Below are 18,395 nucleotides of genomic sequence, written 5' to 3' on the forward strand. Positions count from 1 at the left end.
GGGAGCTGGCACTCGGCTGACCACACCGGCGAGGAGGTTCTCCTGGTGACGGCTCCTCGCTCCGCCTGCTCCTGGCGCCGGTGCACTGTTGCCATGGGAGAGGTTTATGTAAGCCATGTCTAATCCTGTTAACTGTTACTGCGGCTGCTGCCTGGCTGCTCTGTGAGAAACCTCCATGTTACATGTCGTCAGGCGGAAACGCTGACTGGCTCCTTTTGGTTTTGTCGAAACAAAGGAAGAAGAGAAAAGATGATTTCAGGTTTTTTTCGGAGGAGGAGAGAGAACGAGAGCAGCACAGGAGCAAATCGTGCATTAAGAATATTAATCACCGTCTGTGGATGCTGCTCTGTGCACTCGTTTCATATGTCATATCATTTTGAGACTACATATACAACATAGAGGTTTCAAAAACAAAGACAAAATGCCAAACTGGAGGCTTTGAGTTGCCACTGGGTTGGAGCTAAGTGTTTGCTGCATGTCTCAGGATGAGGTGATTGTTAAAATGTGGATCTTTAAGCAGCTTCAGGTCGATGTGCTGCAGAGGGAATCAGTTCTTTGTTTTCTTGTCAACGTCCCTGATCTCTTCCACTTGTTGGGTTTATTTGCAGATAAATAGAAAGATACTCTGAACATTTCTAAGAGTATCAACCCGCAGCACTAGTGATTAAAAACCATCTCTCCTGTGAGCCAGGGAGAGAAGCCCCCGGAAGGCTTTTCTGTCTCGGACAATCCGAAGCATCACGGCTCATAAACCAGCACCTCGCCGCCTTATCTGCAACCTTCACCGCCGCCATTAAAATATAAGTTTCTAGATGATCATCCTTCAATAGCAGGAGCACACGTCGTCCACCATCTTCCGTGGGAGAGGAGCGGCACGGGAGAAGTCTAATCCTAATTATCCCGATTAAAAAGCCGACAGTGTGAACGAGTCGTACAAAAGAGGATTATACAGACATGAAAGGAGAGAGGGAGGAAGAGGAGCGGAGCCGCGGGGAGATGGACGAGCTTGTGGAGGAAGAGGCGACATATACATCCAGTTCATACGCCTCACAGAGGACGCTGGACCTGCACCCGCCTCCCCCCCCCACCACCACCTCTATGTCTTTTGCTCCATTAGTTTTATTACAGTCCTGACGATGTACGATGATCACCTGATCCTGAAGGTCATCAACAGATCCACTGGGGCTCGGGCACTGGTCTGCAGTCAGTTTCCACAAACACACTGGTGCAGATATACAGAGAAATCTGCTTAATATAATAATAATATTGTCCGTTGAACTGATGCTGTGTCAGAGTGAATTCTTCCTCCAAGGCCGACAGTCCTCACACATCCTCCTCTTCACTCTGCACCAGCAGCCGCTCGCCCATTAAACCCAGTTGGTTCTACTCAGGGGAACAAGGAGGAGGGAACCTGAAGGTACTTTAAAGTTATCATGAGACGAAACGAGCGACTCTCTGACCTCAGATCAGATCCGTGCTCTCTGATTTAATGCTGATTGTGTTGCTGCTGACAGAACCATCGTGACCGACTTACCTTCACTGCCAACTGGTTCTAAAGTCAGAGGATTCGTCCGTCTGATCAAATATAAAACTCTTTTGTCTTTAACGTCTCATACATTTGACCTGGAGTCATTAAATGTGCAGAGGCTCAAGTCTGAGCGACATTTGGTGCAGCTTGATTGAATCTAAGGAAACATCACCCCCCCTCATCCATCTACACTCTGCACTGCAGCGTGCAGGAGGGAGTTAAACAATCCCCCTGCTTCAGCACGGCCAACACTCTCATCTAGATGAAAACACGCACAGTGTCTGGATAAGCACTTCTGTGTTTGAGAGGACTATCGACTCTCTGCAGCCAGCGCAGCACAGCGGCTCAGTCATGTATGACATTTCCAATCGTGGAGGTGCATGTAATGCACGACTACATGCACTATAACTCACCCTGTGTCCTCTCTCTGCTGTCTTCAGGCTGGAGCCGGTGCTGAGGTGGGACAAGGGAGAGGGAGTTGATTCCACTTACTCAACATTCTCCCTGTTCCCATTAAAGGTTGACGCTCATTCAGACCAAACCGTTTGCTGGCATCTGATCTAATGTCTGCTTTAACACTGACAAACTGGCTGTGCTGGCCTTTTCCTCCTGACGCCAGGAGCCAGGGGCGTGGAACAAGGTTTCAGTCGGACAACCAGCTCATTAGAGGAGAGACGAACCAGCAGTCCAGCGCCATTTTGGTGCCAGCTCAGTGGCAGCAGCAGTGGGGCGGCGGAGCGGTGATGGAAGTTGATCCACGAGCCGGCGGGAGCTCGGATTAGAGACCCAGACGTGGACACCAGCATAAACTGGTGAGCTCAACTTTGTCTGTGTGTCGGCAGAACATTTGAACCTTTCCACGAAACCACAAAGGTAGAAAAGCTGTGGACACGCAGAGGTCACTGAGCCGATCTGAATAAACACCAGAAGAAAAACCTTCTCGAGCTCAAGGATTCAGGGTTTGGATCCAAAAATCTATTTCAGGGTCATACTGAGGTTTGCGGCGAGTCCATCAACTACGTCAGAGTGAGCTCGTGTTTCTAGCCACAGACGTGCACCGTGACTTCACCGAGGGAGAATCGTGGAGCTGCTTTGGACTCGCTCGTGGATCAGAGCAGCATGGAAGCCAAATGTGTTACATCCTCCCGGGCTTATTTAATTAAAAGTGCCATTTATTTTCTCATTCATCTCCTGCACAGGGAAACCACTTCTCTTTCTCCTGCAGGAAGCTTTTGCGGTGAATCCACTCGGGACTGCTCGGCTCTTGCACCAGAGAGCGACGCTTTGAAAGGAACAGAATAAACAGGCGATTGGATTTATCAAAGCTCCGACTCCTCCTTTGATTGAAGACGTCCAGGTTTAATAAAGAGCTTTCCTGTTTGGCTCTGTAGTGTGAATCGTGTGCCTGTGTGCGGGTCTTGAGATATTTATAGTGGTATGTTTTGTAATATAATCAGTGGATGTGCTTTCCTATACATTATTGAGGGGAAATGAATATTAATGACCCAGTTGTGGCACAGTTTTCTCTTTTTCTACGAGAGGAAATCATGCAACACATTCACCATGACCCACACACTGTTTCAAACGGTCGAATCTCGCCTTCTGTGCGTCGCCGTTCACACACAACACACAACACACAACACACACGTCCTGTGCAGCTCAGCAGCAGCAGCGCTGACTGAAGGGTTGGACATAGTGCAGCTGAAGACGATGTGATGTGAGGGGTGACCCGAGTGTGTGGAGGGTAAACGGAGCGACTCCCCCAGGGGGCGCCCTGCTCTCTCTGGCCCTCTTTTCGAGTTCGGACAACTCCCATAATGCCGAGAGATTAATGAAGCTGCACTGGCACTGTGATCCCTGCAGGACACACACACACACACACACACACACACACACACACACACACACACTCATGTACACTATTCATTTCAGACACTTTTCATGTGCCTTCTGTGCAGTGGGTTTGAAAAGGTGCAGGTTTTAAAGCGCTGACCCGGTGCACACGTTGCACACGTTGCACTCTGTCTTCTTCTCTCATTGGAGATGTTTTGAAGTGGAACGTCCCCGTTGATCCCTTCTGCATTACATCATCAATAATGGATCGATCCACCGTGCAGCCGTCGTCCCTCTCACTCGACGGAGGCCGGGTTGTGTCCACGTCTGACGCTGATGCCAACACCAGAGCTCAGGATGTCACATTAACACATCTCACACCTGCAGTCTGATTGCCGAGCTTTAGCAAACGCAGCACTGCCCTCTGCTGCTGCACGTGGGAACTACAAGTCTGCAACCAGCAACCTGGAGGATAAATACTCCTCAAGGACAGAAACGATTTAAAGTGTTTGTGGCTTCAAACAATCTTAACTTATGGGACCTTTAAAGACTTTAGAAACCAGAGCGTCTCTTTCGGATCATTTAGCCGGTCCCAGGCCCGGATAAAGGAGGGTTGGACGTAGCGCTGGCAGTTCCACCCCACATAACAGCCTTTTGATTCAATTTGATATTCTAACACTTAACAATTCAGGACAAAATTGATTTATGTATGTGGGTCTAGATAAATTAAAGTCATGAAGTTATTTTGAGAAGTGATGGCCTATTTCAATGGCAAGATTAAAAAAAATAATAATCAACAGAAGAACACGGAAGCGTATTGCATTCATTTTTTATTTTTTGGCATTTATCTCAGAATTTCCGAGATAATTATCTAAAAAAAAAAAAGGATAATTTTTTGTGAAGTGAATGTAATACGCTTCTGTAGAAGAAAGCTTATTTGTAGTTCTAAACATATTTAGGGTGTTTCTTTCTCCCTTTCTGTACGTCCTACTCGCTGTTTTACAATTATGCAAATTAGGCAATGACTTCATTCAGCGACTTTTAGGACAGCCAATAGCTACTTTCCTTACTGAGGAGTTGGCAACACTGGGAGGTGGAGACATGTCGTGCATTCTTAGATTCAGTCTCTGATTCAGACGTCACGTCTCTGAATGTGAGCGCCGGCAGCTCCTGGTCACTTTCATGAAACCACCGATTCTGCTCCTGCACAGACTGAAACACCGGTGAATTATGATGTGAGGATAAAACCCCTTTCTGCCTATGAAGCAAACTGAGTCGGGACGAGCTCCTCCAAACACATTATCTCTGCAGAGTAAAGATCATGAGCGGCGGCGACGCCAGAAAACATGCATGACCTTTCCAGCATGTGTCCCTGCTCCTGTCAGGTGGCAGCAGATTCTCAAAACCCATTCGCTGTGCCCTCCTGGTCAGAGTGGTTGGATGTATCCATGACTTGTACAGAATAAGAAGCAGAATACCACACAAATGTTTTTTTATTCATGAATGAAGAGTATATTTAATTACACACACACACACAACCTCAATGACCACATTTAGATGTTTCAAAACTTTGTCTATAAGAACTATCAAAGTCATATTAACCTGAAATCACGTGTCTACACTGAACATAACACAAACCTACAAGTCAGCAATAAGCCTTGTTTGATTGGAGCACTTCACTTTTACACAAAACAAATGCCGTCTCATCACCGTGTGCAGCGAGAGGAATAAAAAGGTCTTTATTTCAAGTCCTCTGAGCGTTTCCTGGTAACGGGGGAGGTGTAACCGGATTGTCCTCTTCGTCCTGACTCGCGTGCTCCACCGGGTCGTGCTGGAGATCCTCCACCTTCGTCCACAGACACAGCTGACGGCACACGGTAAAGAGCAGCTGCTTTATCTGCGGGTTGCGGAGGAGGAGGAACGCTGCGGTGATGCACGGGGGGATCGTGAAGAGCAGGGGCGTCAGTAAGGGTGTGAGGATCCTCAAGGTGGGGCTCTTCGTTTCCCCCATCACGACGAGGATGATGAAAAACATGCTTGGCAGCTTCAGAAGCAGAAAAAAGAGGAGGTAAAGTCCCACGGTGCGGTTGGCTCGGTGGTTATTACATCTAAGTGCCGCGCTCACCCTCAGCGCCGCCCGATACATGCAGCCGTAGCAGCAGCAGATGGTCAGGATGCAGAAAGTTGAGATGACACACGGGGGCATGAAAAGCTGCAGATTCTCTTCCAGGGTTAGGAGTTCCTTGATGGAGATGGTGTCACACAGTAACCCGCTGGTTTGCTGCTGGGGGCCGAGCTTCATCTGGTTCAGCACCAACCCTCCATGAATGCTTACCACCCAGCTGAGAAGCCAGAGGAGTCCCAAACTGATGTGCACGCTGCTGGTGTGGATCAGTCTGAGGTAGTGGATGCCGTGGCAGATGAATATGTAGCGTTCGACGGCCATGAGAGCCAGAGATGTCTGGGACGTCAGGAAAAAAAAACGCAAGATACAGACCCTTACGATGCACCAGCTTCCGAACAGCTGAGCCTGATTACGCACAACGGACGATAACACAACACACGTGGTGATGAGGGTCATCCCAAAACCACAGGCGGCTATGTTACTCAGCAGGATGTACTGAGGCTGCCAGAGGAGCTGCTTGTATCTCACTGTCAGAAAGAAGAGCAGTCCGTTAGCCATCAAAGAAAAAAGTGCACAGACCAGAAACACGAGGAAAAGAGTCAGGGAGGTTTTCTCTGAGAGGGAAAAGTCCCAGGTCCGATCCACAGGTTGAGTCCAGTTGGCCGCGGTCGTCTCACCGGGCGAACCGGAGGTGGAGTCGTTTGAGTAGAGGTCCATTGTTATAGTCACAGATCGCTTTCTGAAATGAAAGCTGTTTGAAGAAAGACGTCCAGCATGTCAGAGTAATGTGAATATGTGAGGAGGAGCAATCAAAGGGTTTCAAGGAGATCTGGAAAAAGCAGCTCCACTTAAATAGAAAGGTTCACATCATATGATCAGAAAGGTTAATGTACTACATGTTCGTTTTTCTATTTGATATCATAAACCATTTTAATATATAATTTTCAAATTGTATTATTTTATCCATATTACATATTTTTAATCCTTTTAGGCATTATATTATCTCCATAGTTTTATTTTAGCCTTTTTATTTCACCATTATTATTTAACATTTGTTTGTTATTTTTGTTTTACCTTAACAATTTGAACATATTTCTAATCTTTATTATTTAGTTTTTCTAATTACTTTTAGAAAATCATTATTTTATCTTAATGTTAATTAATTTAGTTTTGCTGTTTGTTTGTTGCCACATCTCCTTCTAACATTATGTTAGTGTGCTTTATTGCTTTTCTTGATTTAATAGTTCTTATTTTTATGATATAAAATACGTTTGTGTCACATTGTTCATGACGTGTTTTAAACAAAAAGTCTAAAAAGCAATTACTCAATTACTCATCATTTCATAAACCTATTCATAACTATGTGTCACTAGGTGGTTGAATTTGATCTGACATCCTGAAGCCTGTTAATTACCTCACATGTGGAGATAGCGTACAATGGAAACAGTCTAAAGATGGAAGTGAAGGAAAATGGAGAACGACACCTGCTGTCCGTCACCATGACAATACATTCATCAAATCCTGTTCTGATGGGGGGGGGTTATACATAACATGTTTCTTTAAAGAGAGTGGGCGGACAAGTAGCTCCAGCTTCCTGTGTTATTATGTACAAATTCAAGGGTGCTTGTACAACTTTCTCCTGCACTTAAGCAGTATAGGTACAGTACCTATAATTTACACACGTCAGGGACATTCTGCAGATCACACAGTAGAGTGTTTTTGAGCTGTGAGGGATGTGAGTCTATGGAGGACTAATGGATCTCTGTTGCTGGAGGCCCCCAGCTGCAGAGCCATCGTCCCTATCCTCCATTCATTACTTCTATAATGTCCAAGATAACACATTTGTGTTTTCTGTTTCTCTGTCTGAGAGGCACTAGATGTGTTTTTTAAAAAGTTCTATATTAATAAACTTTTGTCTTATTAACAGTATGAATGTGTTAAGTGCTTGCGAATCATTTCTGCGTTGTTGATAGATATTACAATGTCACCTACTGAGCTCCCCTCAAATTCAACCTTACAACCAGTGAAATTTGTTATTTGACAAAAGACCAACACATCCCTTAACATCCTTGATTTTAAACAGCGACTGAAATTTATTTTTGAATTAAATAAAGTCGTACATTTCACAGCTATAGGAGCCTACACAGTAAGCAAAACAAAACCTCTTTGTCCGTGTGCAGAACTACACCACAGGGTAGTTCACGACGTGTCGCCAGCGCCTGGAGAACGGAGAGAGGACGCGGCTTGGTGAGCGATGAGGCAACGAAGCCACAGAAGAAGAAACTCCCCGAGCGACTGAGGGAGTGATGGGGGGGGGGGGGGGGGGGAAAGAGAGGAAGAAAAAGGACGACGAGGTCCTGGAGTTGTGGCGTCTGGAAACGTTTTCGTGCTGATTCCTTCCAACGTTTAATGTCCACAATTCGAAATAAAAAGATTCTTCGGATTACCATGCTTTAAAACGTAGAACCTCAAGTTCCTAATATTTTAGATACTGTGTGGTAAACTCTTTTTTTTTATGCTCTTCTTCAAAAATCCACATCTAACATTTTTGCGATGGAACTTTTCATCTGCTCACGTGAAATCGTACTTCTGAAACGTGTCTCGAGCGCAGCGTGGCATCCCGTTGCTCCCCCTCCTCCTCGCCACGGGGAAGATGGCCGCTGCAGGCTTAGGAGAGCACCGCGTTGGATTTCTTGAGGCCGATCAGGTTGTCGGCGCTGACCGACCTCCTCATGGCGTTTTTACACATGTTCTTGTACTTGTCCTCACACAGCCTGGAGATCGCCTGCAGACATGAACAGATCTGAGCAACAGGAAACCAAACAATGTGAAATCAGACGTGTTCCTCTGCAGAGCGGATCCACTCACCTCCAGCTTCTGGGCCCGTTTGTTGCCGAGCGGCTCCAGCGGGAAGCTGAGGTTGTTCTCGTCCGCCAGCGAGCGCAGGTCAAAGTAATACTTGGCGTAGACGCTGGCTGGGACGTTAATGTTGAACTGGAGCAGCTCCAGGAAGTGACGCTCCATCTCGTTCCTGCAGAGACACAATCAGAGAGTGAAACAGCTCAGACGGGGATGAGAATCAATCTACTGATCCAAGTATTATAGATCGAATGGAGCTCACATGTCCTCCACGGTGATATCTTTGAGGATCTGGCAGTAGTCCACGTTCCACACGGCCTGGTCGTCCCAGACCTTAGAGGCCAGCAGGATGGCGCCGAGAACAATCCTCTTCCAGTTACAGGGACAGATGTCCATCTCAGCGTAGGTCAGCAGCCTCTCCAGGTACACCTGTCAAACACACGCCCACGCGTTCACACAGGAAGTACACGCACATCTGATCCACAGAGATCACGTGTCGGGGATCGAACGCACCAGAGTGACGATGGCGCACTCGGCGGTGAGCTGCGCCGAGCTGAAGAGCGTCCGGATGAAGCGGTAGATGAGCTTGTGCTCGGGGTCGACCACGGCGTAGTCGTCTGGGACCTTTTCTCTCTGTGGGAGCAGAAAGTCATCGTCATCACTTCTTCATCGGAGCAGTAGCCACCGGCTTCATCGGCTCTAAGTAATGAAATACCTCCACTCACCGACAGGGGGTGCTTCTTCTCGTCGAAGATCTCCAGCGAGCGGTTTGAGTCTCTGCAGGAGAAGAAGAACAAACTCACGTTAAAGGTTAAATGAGCTAATTAAATAGTTTGACACAGTTTTACAAAGTGTGTCATCTTCTTTATACTTCTATAAACACAAACTCCTCCTACCTGTTCTTTATATGATAGTAAATGGCCAAAGCGACGCTGCAACAGACACACAAACATCATTTTATTATTCTTTCCATCAGAAGCTTCACTTGTCCGGTGACGGTGTGACAGAGGGGACGGAGGGGACGGAGGGGACAGAGGGGACGGAGGGGACGGAGGGGACGGAGGGGACAGAGGGGACGGAGGGGACGGAGGGGACAGAGGGGACGGAGGGGACGGAGGGGACAGAGGGGACGGAGGGGACGGAGGGGACGGAGGGGACGGAGGGGACAGAGGGGACAGAGGGGACGTCACTCACCACTTGATGGTGCTCTTGAGGTTGGGCTGGCTGACGGTGCTGTCGTCGATGAAGATCGTGGAGCAGGAGCTGTACTTTTTCGTCAGGAGCCCGGGAGACATCTGTGTCAGAGACAAAGAGGACGATTAGAGACAATCTGGAGAAATGTCCGAGCTACAGCCCGGATTGGTTATTTCACTTCTTCAGACGACTTCACTTATAGGAGATGATTTCAACAAATCAGATAAAAGTGTTTCAAAAACAAACGTTAAAAGCTCAACGGGAGAAATGTTGACATGAATGATGCCATTTGTCCTCTCTTCACAATATTTTCTCTAAAATAAACGTTCCTGGGTTTAATTATCGATTTCTTTCTGACGACAACAGATTAGAAAAGAGACTAAAATCTCCTCGTGTTTCCAAGTTGACGTCTTCATCTTCTAAGTGTACGGCTCCTCTTCTTCATCCTGAGATCTTTACGTTCTTCCAGGTTCCTGCTCTGGACTCACTGGAACATTTCTCAGGAGAAAGTCCGGAGCACCTGACTCAGGCCTTCTCCTCGGTCACTCACACTTTCAGGAGAACCTCCTCGGTCACTTACGTGATTCAAGTAGTTGCTTTTCCTTTTCTCCCGCACTGCAATGAGAGGAAACGTGTGTTAGACGTGTGTCTGCAGAAGACGAGGACAGACACAGCTACAGTGAGGACATCTTTACCGTCCGTCTGCGACTTGTTGAGGAACAGCGTGCTGGCTCTGGGATGATCGGACGGGTTCGACTCCTGGGCGAGTTCTGTGAGGACATAGAGACAAAGTGAGTGATGGTGGACATGGACACATCAGATCTCTGGAGACAGACACTCACCGTCCGGAAGCTCCCGGTCACTGATGTGCTGCAGGTATGTCCCGGTGTCCTCACTCACGTCCTCCGCGGTGGTGATGGGACACTCCTCTAGCTCCACCTCCCTCCGGGAGATCTTGGGAGTTTCTCCCGAGGAGCAGCAGGACACGGAGCCTCCCATGGTCGATGAGCTCGGCTAAAGGGGGCGCTGTTTCCCATACACAGTGACAGTGGTAGTTAGCGGAGGTGAACTCAACCAGGGGACTAGTTAGAGAAGCGGGTTAACAGGGCATGCTCACAGCGATGACGCCTCCGTGCGCGTGAGAGTGGAGGATTCTGGGAGTGTGAGTTTTATCAAGTCATTTCACGCAGCAGATTAAGAACTACACGACATGCTAGCCGGCTAATGCTAACACCTGGGTCCGGTGCGCGTCCATCTTCCCCCACAGGAAGTCCTCTCCACGGGTAAACACGGACTCACTGAGCGGGACCGGCCCCAGAGGAGGTGGCGGAGGCGGCGGACATGTCTCCGGAACCGGGGAGTTGAACCGTGTTAGCAGCGTTAGCTTCAACACCGTCACAGCAGCGGGGGACACGTCCGGGACTGTCAAACCCTCACCGGGAGATCACTCGCTTCCTGCTTCCGCTGATCACAATAAGAGTCCCAACTCAAGATTTCGCACAGAAGCGACAATAATAATATTAATAAGTAGAGGAATAAGCAGAGAAAGTAAACGGTCAAAATTTGGATAGGCATAAAATGTTACTAGGTTTTACAATCAAAAAGAAAGGGCATTTTAACAGTAACAAACTATTTCTAAAATAGGGCCCACAACATAACAACAATGCCAATAGACACCTATAATATCAAGAGGAGATACATTATATAATAAACTGTTAAAATTATCATTATGAAACAAATGAAACTAAAACAATACGATTCAATTTTCAATTGTAAAATTCCCGGTAGTTATAGCTTCTCGGCTTTTATTTTGAAAGCAAGAGCGATATGTGGTACTTACCTGCTGCTGTCAATCAACTTCCCGAGCGCCGATTGGAGTCCATATAAAGCCCCGCCCCCTTCCTATGGATTAAACCCTCTGAAGACACACCCACATCGTAACACCGGGCTTTTCCATTGGTCGCGTCCTGCCAGGCTGTTACACGATGGGCCGGGACGCGAAAGAGCCTCAGTGCGCATGTGCAGCTGCGTCACACAGGAGGAGAACAACATGGCGCTGGTTCCTTACGTAGAGAACAGTTCCCCTCTTCTGTCGAAGCTTCACAGCGCGTCCGCCCAGTTCGAGTTCAACTCCCATCGCGTCACTGTGTCCCAGGACTGGAGGAGACATGGAGTCGCTGCTGTGCTGTGGGACGCGGTGAGACGCTCACTGTCCCGCCCGTCCACCAGGACATGTAAATAACATGTTGTTTACATGTAAATAACGTGTTTGCTGACATGTGACGTGTGTGTGCAGGCTGTGGTCCTGTCCGTGTACATGGAGCAGGAGGGGGAGCTGAAGCTGAAGCTGAAGGGGAAGCGGGTGATTGAACTGGGAGCTGGAACTGGACTCGCGGGTATCGTGGCTGCTTTACTGGGTGAGAACCTGAACACGAGCACAGCGCCACCTACTGCACACAGAGGAAATTACATCACGGTTTCAGCAACACATCTGGCCCCTGCTGCGCTGGGGTCCTTCATGGAACAATACTCACGTGTGTCAGCAGGGGGCGCTGCTGCATAGTGTTGCCTTGGCCACAGTGACTGATCTGAGTTCACGTGTTTATTTGATCTTCCAGGAGCTGAAGTGACCGTCACCGACCGAGCGTCGGCCCTGGACCTGCTCTCCACCAACGTGAAGTCCAACCTGCCTCCAGGCTGCCAGGGCTCAGCCACGGTGTCCGAGCTGACCTGGGGTCAGGGCCTGGACCGCTACCCCGCCGGGGGGTTCGACCTGGTGCTGGGGGCGGACATCGTTTACCTGGAGGACACGTTCGTGCCGCTGCTGCAGACGCTGGAGCACCTGTGCTCGGACGCCACCGCCGTGCTGCTGGCCTGCAAGATCCGCTACGAGCGGGACACTCGCTTCCTGGGCCTGCTGAAGGAGCGCTTCAGGGTGGAGGAGGTGCACTACGACCAGCAGAGGGACATCCACATCTACAAGGCCTGGAAGCTGCCGGAGCCCCGGGCGGAGTTATGACACATGGAACTGGACATTTTACCAGAAACACATTTATTACCAGCTGCCAAAAGTGTAATATTTGAATAGCTCTGACAGAATGCACTGTATCATACAGGTTGGTGCTGACACTTAGAAACTGTGTGTACAAAAATCCAAAAGCAACATAAAAAAAGCATATAACTGTCATGACTATACATAACTCCTAAAAGCCTGTAGGACTGTTAGCGTGAACACGTCCACTCGGCTCACTGTCTCGTGTTCACGTGTGGAGCCACTTTCCTTTCTCTGAATCACTGGGAGCAAACACTGAGTGTTCAAATTGATCCGCTACTCAGTTTCATTTAGTTTTTCTTTGAGAAGATGGTTTTTATATTATATCAGTTATGGCTGAGCCCACGTGAATATCAGTGATTTTACAGGCTGTACCGGTAACGATCCCTCTGCAGGTTCACCTTCAGAATCTTTAAGAGTTTTACTTCCTCTAGATCTGGGACTTCATCAACACCAGCACATTTCCCATGTATTCCCTTTAGACAATCCAGGTGCTCGGTTCAGTGTTTATTATTCATAAGGGGCATCGTGTGTTATTCCTGCTCAGAAAGTGGAAGGTCCATGTTTAGTGATATTTACAGAATCTGTTGGTTACACTGGTCTGTTAGTGTTCTCAGGCAGACACAAGAGGCACTTGTTTATTCTGTTGGTTCTTTGTTGTCTCTAGATGTTCAGATGCATTTGTCCATTACTACTTGAACCTCAGCATCTGGGCAGTTGTAAAATTATACAGTATATTTTTATAATTTTGTTATAATTTTTCCAGTCATTTGAAATAAACCCTGAAGAGAACAATGTTAGGTTGTCTTGTGTTTGTATAGACGATAAAAAGCACTTAGCATTTTTAAGATTGGTACTTGTGATACTGTAGTACATTTAATATGAGCGACTTTAAGACTTGTTCTTACGGGTGACCTTTACTTTTACTGGAGTAACTTTCAGGTAAGATATCTGTACTTTTACCTCCTGATCAATATGTGATGATAATGAACAACAGAACGCCCACAGACACTTGGTGATGAATAACTGCTTCTCTGTGTAAAACCCTAAAGAGGCTTCTCACCCGGGCGGGGGGGGGATGACGGCGTGTGAAATGTGGTCGGATTGTTTAAGCAAAGAAAGTGCGAATGCCTCTAATCCTGTAAACACAATCTTGACACCTCGACATACAGTTGTCAACAATCGGGTACAGCATTATTTGAAGCGTTCCCAAAATAAAAATAAAAAGACAGTGGCATTATGCAAGAGTGAAATACACAGACGCACCAGTGAAGGGCCACACGTCTCTGAAATGTGAAATATTCTCCTGTTGCATCAACACATAAGGCTCTTTTTTCAGAATTCATGAAACTAACTTTAAAAACAGGGCGAACTGAATAACAAATATAGACAATTTAAAAAAAAAAGAATTTTGTTTAAACAATATTTGCACCAGCAACAAGTTTACAAATTTTGACCAACAGGAGGCAGATAAAAAACGAGAGGAAGTCAGATGTGTCTGTAGATTAATGGGGACAAACTCCGACTTTTCAAATTGATCCTCTTCTCAGTTTAATTTAGAAGATGGTTGTAATATGAAATCAGTTATGGCTGAGAACACTTGAATATCAGTGATTTAAATGTGGGATTTCCAGATTCAGTGCCGTCCACGTCCTTCAGCCATAACCACGTTTCTTAAAGCTGCAACTAACGTGAACCCAATGTCACAATCCAACGGTCAGTTTTGTGTTCCATGTGTAAAGGCAAGGTAAACAAGAGTTCAACAAAAAGCAAATGGCATCATCAGAGCATGGAATCTTACACATAAACCAAAAGATAAAATATCCATGACGCAGTCAATCTATAGTTCAAAGCATTAGTAAGTAACAGATGTTAATGCGAGAGCTCAGTTACGATTACAAACGTCGCACACAAAAGGAAACCGAGACTTCAGAGCGTCTCAGGATTTGAAAGTGTAAAAATGTCGGTCGGTGTCGGTCGGTGGTGACGGTATCGAGCGGTTCCCCGCTGCTGGTGATGTCGCCCGATTCGTCCAGTGACTGGAACGCTTCCCTTTGGCGGCGTGAAACAAAAACCGTCTCATTGTCCGTTCCACCGCTTCACCGCGAGGACCCTGTCGAGGTCTGCACAGCTTCCACGCCGTCAGCCCGATGGGAGCAGGTTTAGGATTTAAAACCGGTGACGGGAGAAGAGGGGGGGGGGGGGGGGGTCATTTTGTTGTAATCCTGGTGAGTCACTTTACAGATTTACCGCAGTCTTTATAAAGAAAGCAAAGAGTAGAAAAGGGGCGGCGGCGTCCAGGAGCGTCTCTGAGCTGAGTCTCTGTGCGGGGGGGGCGACAGACGGGCACCGAGCCGGCTCCTGGCAGGCGTTGGGTGAAGATTCTACTCTGATTTGTGGCAGTACAAGTCTTTGAGGGCTTTCAGTTCCTCGATGAGGGTTTTGTTCTGGTTCTCCAGCACGGCCACGCGGTTCTCCAGACACTTGACGTACTCCTTCTTCTTCCTGCGACACTCGCGGGCGGCCTCTCTGTGGGACGGAGTAAAGGAGTGAGTCTCCAATGCACAAGCCTCATGAACAAAACATTATCCAATCGCCTGCTCCGTTAGATCAGGGTGGTTTTTACTGATCTATTTCTGCTCCCACTTTCTGGATAATGGTCATTTCAAGATGTTCACTGTAGCAGAGATTTAACTAACAGCCCCATCAGGTAACACACACGACACAACGTAAATACACAAACCTGTTTTTCATAAGCCGGACCTCCCTTTTACGTGTGACCTCCTCTGGGGCTCCTGTCCCTGAGCCCAGAGCGGGCGAGGTGGCCATCACCACCCCGGACGTGATGGAGCTGGTGGGGGCCGTGCGGATCTGATAGGCCTGGACGTCTCCAGAAGCAGCTGACGGACGAAGACGGGGAGACATGAGGACGGAGACATGAAGCTCACACGACACTTTGAACCTGGGTTTCATGTCTCAATGGTTCAGGCTGAATTATGTCCCCACCTTGTACGACCACTTGGTTGCTCGGCACCAGGATCTGCTGGCCGTCACTGGTCTGAGCGTACTGCAGGATGGTGGCACCAGACTGGCCCCCGGCGTTGGCCATGGTCAGAGTCTGCAATCCATCTGTGCCGTTATTGGCCAGCTGGATGGCCCCGCCCTGCGTGATGGCGACTACAGAGGGACGATGTCACACGTTAGTCTCAAGTGAAGCGGGGGACAGGACGTCACGGGACGCTCTGTCTGTCTGTTTTAGTGTCAACATGTGGAATCATTGCACAGCGGCGTCCTGTGTGTACATCAAACAATGTGTCTGTTGACCGGGCTCCTGTGGCGCAGCCGTCATGTGTGTCCAACACAAACACAACCGCTCCACTGCATTAGAACATTTGACTAAACCCTCCATGAAGATATAAAACAATGGAGGATCAGTGTCATAAAACCTCTGATCACCAGAACGTGAGATAAACTCAACAGGAACTTGCTCACTTCCCAGAATGCTCAGCGGTTTGGAAGTTGTACAATATATTTGGATCTTTTTAATCCCAGTGCTCCACAGGTACTCACTGTACTGGCCGCTGCTGGTCTGGTAGATGGGGGTCGGCATGGTGACGGTGGTGATGGTGGGAGCCGAGTCGTCCTCCGACTTCTCCTCCTCGATTCGAGGAACGGCCGGAGGGTCCGACGACAAGTCGTTCAGGATCTTCCTGTGGAGCAGAGCAGAGAACTCTCAGCTTCCTGCTCCTCCTCTTCACAGCTGAGGTCAAAGTGCGGAGGAGGCGCAGCCACTCACCTGTAGGACGGTCGTCTGGACAGGATCTCTCTCCTCTTCTGACAGTCGGTCACACTGTCCACCGACTCCTGAGAGTCTTCGCTCTCAGCAACGGTCGAGATCTGACAGTCAACACAAAGCATCACACTTCAATCTCAGGATTTATTAAAGAGTCTGATATCTACTGAGTTATGAATGCTTCTTGATAAACTCGTGGCATTGAGTGACTGTTCTCTGTGCAGTGAAGCGTCCAGGTGGATCAGAGGCTGTCTCACCTGTACGGTCTGGACCTGAGGGGACTGGATCACAGAGGGCTGTGCAGCCTGGATCACTCCGTGCACCTGCACCGTCTGCCCGTTGGGCAGCTGCACTAAGGTGACTGTGGGACCACTGGCGGTCACCTGGCCTGCAGCGAGGGACGCCTGCAAACAGGGACACACACAGATTCAGCCCCCCACCACTCTGCACTGGTCAGTGTCATGGGGCGCAGGGTGCGAGCTCTACCTGGGCCAGGGTGATGTGCTGGGCCTCAGACTCGGAGACAGCCGTGTCACCACTTTGCTGAGTGTCTGCGCCAGCCTCCATCTTCATCTGTAACCTGCACACAGTGAGAGGCCGCTTGTTGGTGCATCGTGAAACCAGAGGAGAGGCTCCGGGCGCCTGGAGTCGCGTGCACCACTTCAGTGCATGTCGCTGAAGGGAGGGTGTGGCTTAGCTTCACACGTTAGCATAGCATTCATGGAGAAAAGCCCGGGGACGAGTTTCCCTGCAGCAGCAACACTGATTTATCCTCAAGTGCTAAGTGCACGTAGCAGGAGCCATGTGTGACATCAGCCCCTTTACTTGGAAATGCTATGCTACCACCCGGAGGCTAATGCTAACTCCGTGTTAGGTGGTCATCAAGCGGCAGACAGATGCTAACAAGCCCGCACTAAGCACCGAGTGAAGCTAGCGGCGATGGGACTCAGCGGGCTTTTATTCAACTGTGAGGGGACCTGGAGCTAATGCTAGGTGAGCTAGCAGTAGTGGATGCTAGCTGTTAGCATGGAGGGAAATGTCTGCACGCATCGTTCCTGTGGTTTGACCCAGAGACTGTAGATCAAACCCGGGAGGCTCCGGGGCGAGAGCCGCTGTTAATGTGAGCTAACGGGGTTAGCCGCCTCCGCTAGCCGCTTCGGGGACTTTATTAAAAACAGCTCGTCCATGTTCACGCTGCTGGAGCCGCCGCCTCATCTACAGCCTCCGCCGCCATGATCTCTTTGTTGCTTTGTGCGGGAATCGAACACTAGCGGCTGCTGCTGGCGGCCATTTATCTGCCCGGCAAACATCAGATCCTCTTACCGACACAACTCGCTTCGTCACTCCCGGGGCTCCGGAGCTCCACTTTTATTCAGGCCGACACGTAAGAGCCCGCGTCAGGCTACACCTCCGCCGCGTCACCGGGAACAACAACACTGAGAGGAGGACGAGAGGGACGACGACAGACAACATCAGAGGAGCCGAGCGGAGCCGAGAGGAGGCGGGAAGAGCCGAGTGGAGGCGAGAGGAGCCGAGAGGAGCCGAGGGGAGGCGGGAAGAGCCGACAGGAGCCGATGAGAACCGAGAAGAGCCGAGGGGAGCCTGGAGGAGCCGAGGAGAACCGAGTGGAGGCGAGAGGAGCCGAGGGGAGGCGATGGGAGCCGGGAGGAGCCGATGAGAACCGAGAAGAGCCGAGGGGAGCCTGGAGGAGCCGAGGAGAACCGAGTGGAGGCGAGAGGAGCCGAGGGGAGGCGGGGAGAGCCGAGAGGAGCCGAGGAGGACCGAGGGGAGCCGAGAGGAGCCGAGAGGAGTGAGGCGGGAGGAGCCGAGGAGAACCGTGGGGAGGCGGGATGAGCCGAGGAGAAGAGGAGAGGAGGAGAAGAGGAGAGGAGAGGAGCCGTTTACCTGTGACTCATGCTCCTGCAGGAGGTCCCGTTAGCAGGCTGCCGCCCCGGGCACCTCCCTGCTCCTTCATCTGTCTCTGCTCCTGTTCCAACATGAGAGAACTTTT

At 49.2% G+C, this 18,395-nt stretch overlaps 4 protein-coding genes across 6 annotated transcripts; 1 reads left to right on the forward strand and 3 right to left on the reverse strand.

Moving 5' to 3' along the window:
• Nucleotides 1-5,105: 5,105 nt before the first annotated feature.
• Nucleotides 5,106-6,203, reverse strand: LOC128431320 (olfactory receptor 1M1). The gene has a single exon (XM_053417600.1). It carries the CDS (start codon nt 6,201-6,203, stop codon nt 5,106-5,108), a length of 1,098 nt encoding a protein of 365 aa, XP_053273575.1.
• A 1,343-nt stretch (nt 6,204-7,546) lies between these two features.
• On the reverse strand, nt 7,547-10,987 carry LOC128431274 (cyclin-Y-like protein 1). Of its 3 annotated transcripts, none has more exons than XM_053417545.1 (11): nt 10,774-10,987; nt 10,382-10,565; nt 10,235-10,309; nt 10,120-10,154; nt 9,540-9,640; nt 9,242-9,277; nt 9,071-9,122; nt 8,859-8,978; nt 8,608-8,774; nt 8,355-8,517; nt 7,547-8,271 (listed from the first exon to the last, which is right to left on the reverse strand). In XM_053417545.1, the coding sequence occupies exons 2-11, from the start codon at nt 10,536-10,538 to the stop codon at nt 8,155-8,157; spliced, it is 1,023 nt and encodes a 340-aa protein (XP_053273520.1). In that variant the 5' UTR covers nt 10,539-10,565; nt 10,774-10,987; the 3' UTR covers nt 7,547-8,154. The 3 variants fall into 3 exon arrangements, with proteins under 3 accessions (XP_053273520.1, XP_053273519.1, XP_053273521.1); XM_053417544.1 differs by having other exon boundaries at nt 10,657-10,987; XM_053417546.1 differs by having other exon boundaries at nt 10,090-10,154; nt 10,382-10,987.
• Nucleotides 10,988-11,540: 553 nt separating this feature from the next.
• On the forward strand, nt 11,541-13,388 carry mettl21a (methyltransferase 21A, HSPA lysine). Its single transcript, XM_053417548.1, has 3 exons — nt 11,541-11,736; nt 11,836-11,956; nt 12,158-13,388. Exons 1-3 carry the CDS (start codon nt 11,557-11,559, stop codon nt 12,556-12,558), a joined length of 702 nt encoding a protein of 233 aa, XP_053273523.1. The 5' UTR covers nt 11,541-11,556; the 3' UTR covers nt 12,559-13,388.
• Nucleotides 12,575-17,879, reverse strand: LOC128431275 (cyclic AMP-responsive element-binding protein 1). Its single transcript, XM_053417547.1, has 8 exons — nt 17,708-17,879; nt 16,871-16,964; nt 16,642-16,788; nt 16,388-16,488; nt 16,162-16,301; nt 15,598-15,768; nt 15,335-15,491; nt 12,575-15,120 (listed from the first exon to the last, which is right to left on the reverse strand). Exons 2-8 carry the CDS (start codon nt 16,955-16,957, stop codon nt 14,976-14,978), a joined length of 948 nt encoding a protein of 315 aa, XP_053273522.1. The 5' UTR covers nt 16,958-16,964; nt 17,708-17,879; the 3' UTR covers nt 12,575-14,975.
• Nucleotides 17,880-18,395: the final 516 nt, after the last annotated feature.

The sequence above is a fragment of the Pleuronectes platessa genome, chromosome 24, assembly GCF_947347685.1.
Source record: "Pleuronectes platessa chromosome 24, fPlePla1.1, whole genome shotgun sequence".
Classification (NCBI taxonomy): domain Eukaryota; kingdom Metazoa; phylum Chordata; class Actinopteri; order Pleuronectiformes; family Pleuronectidae; genus Pleuronectes; species Pleuronectes platessa.

Bases quoted from the DNA above. Each gene is read 5' to 3' on its own strand.
- mettl21a (XM_053417548.1), top strand. From the start codon at position 11,557: ATGTGCAGCTGCGTCACACAGGAGGAGAACAACATGGCGCTGGTTCCT. The intron at 11,737-11,835 runs GTGAGACGCTCA...GTGTGTGTGCAG, and splicing joins CTGCTGTGCTGTGGGACGCG to GCTGTGGTCCTGTCCGTGTA. The intron at 11,957-12,157 runs GTGAGAACCTGA...TTGATCTTCCAG, and splicing joins TATCGTGGCTGCTTTACTGG to GAGCTGAAGTGACCGTCACC.
- LOC128431274 (XM_053417546.1), bottom strand. From the start codon at position 10,538: ATGGGAGGCTCCGTGTCCTGCTGCTCCTCGGGAGAAACTCCCAAGATC. The intron at 9,641-10,089 runs GTGAGTGACCGA...TCTCTGACACAG, and splicing joins GAGGAGGTTCTCCTGAAAGT to ATGTCTCCCGGGCTCCTGAC. The intron at 9,123-9,241 runs GTAGGAGGAGTT...CTTCTCCTGCAG, and splicing joins TACTATCATATAAAGAACAG to AGACTCAAACCGCTCGCTGG.
- LOC128431320 (XM_053417600.1), bottom strand. From the start codon at position 6,203: ATGGACCTCTACTCAAACGACTCCACCTCCGGTTCGCCCGGTGAGACG.
- LOC128431275 (XM_053417547.1), bottom strand. From the start codon at position 16,957: ATGAAGATGGAGGCTGGCGCAGACACTCAGCAAAGTGGTGACACGGCT. The intron at 15,769-16,161 runs GTGAGTACCTGT...GTCCCTCTGTAG, and splicing joins GACCAGCAGCGGCCAGTACA to TCGCCATCACGCAGGGCGGG. The intron at 15,492-15,597 runs GTGGGGACATAA...TTCGTCCGTCAG, and splicing joins CAACCAAGTGGTCGTACAAG to CTGCTTCTGGAGACGTCCAG.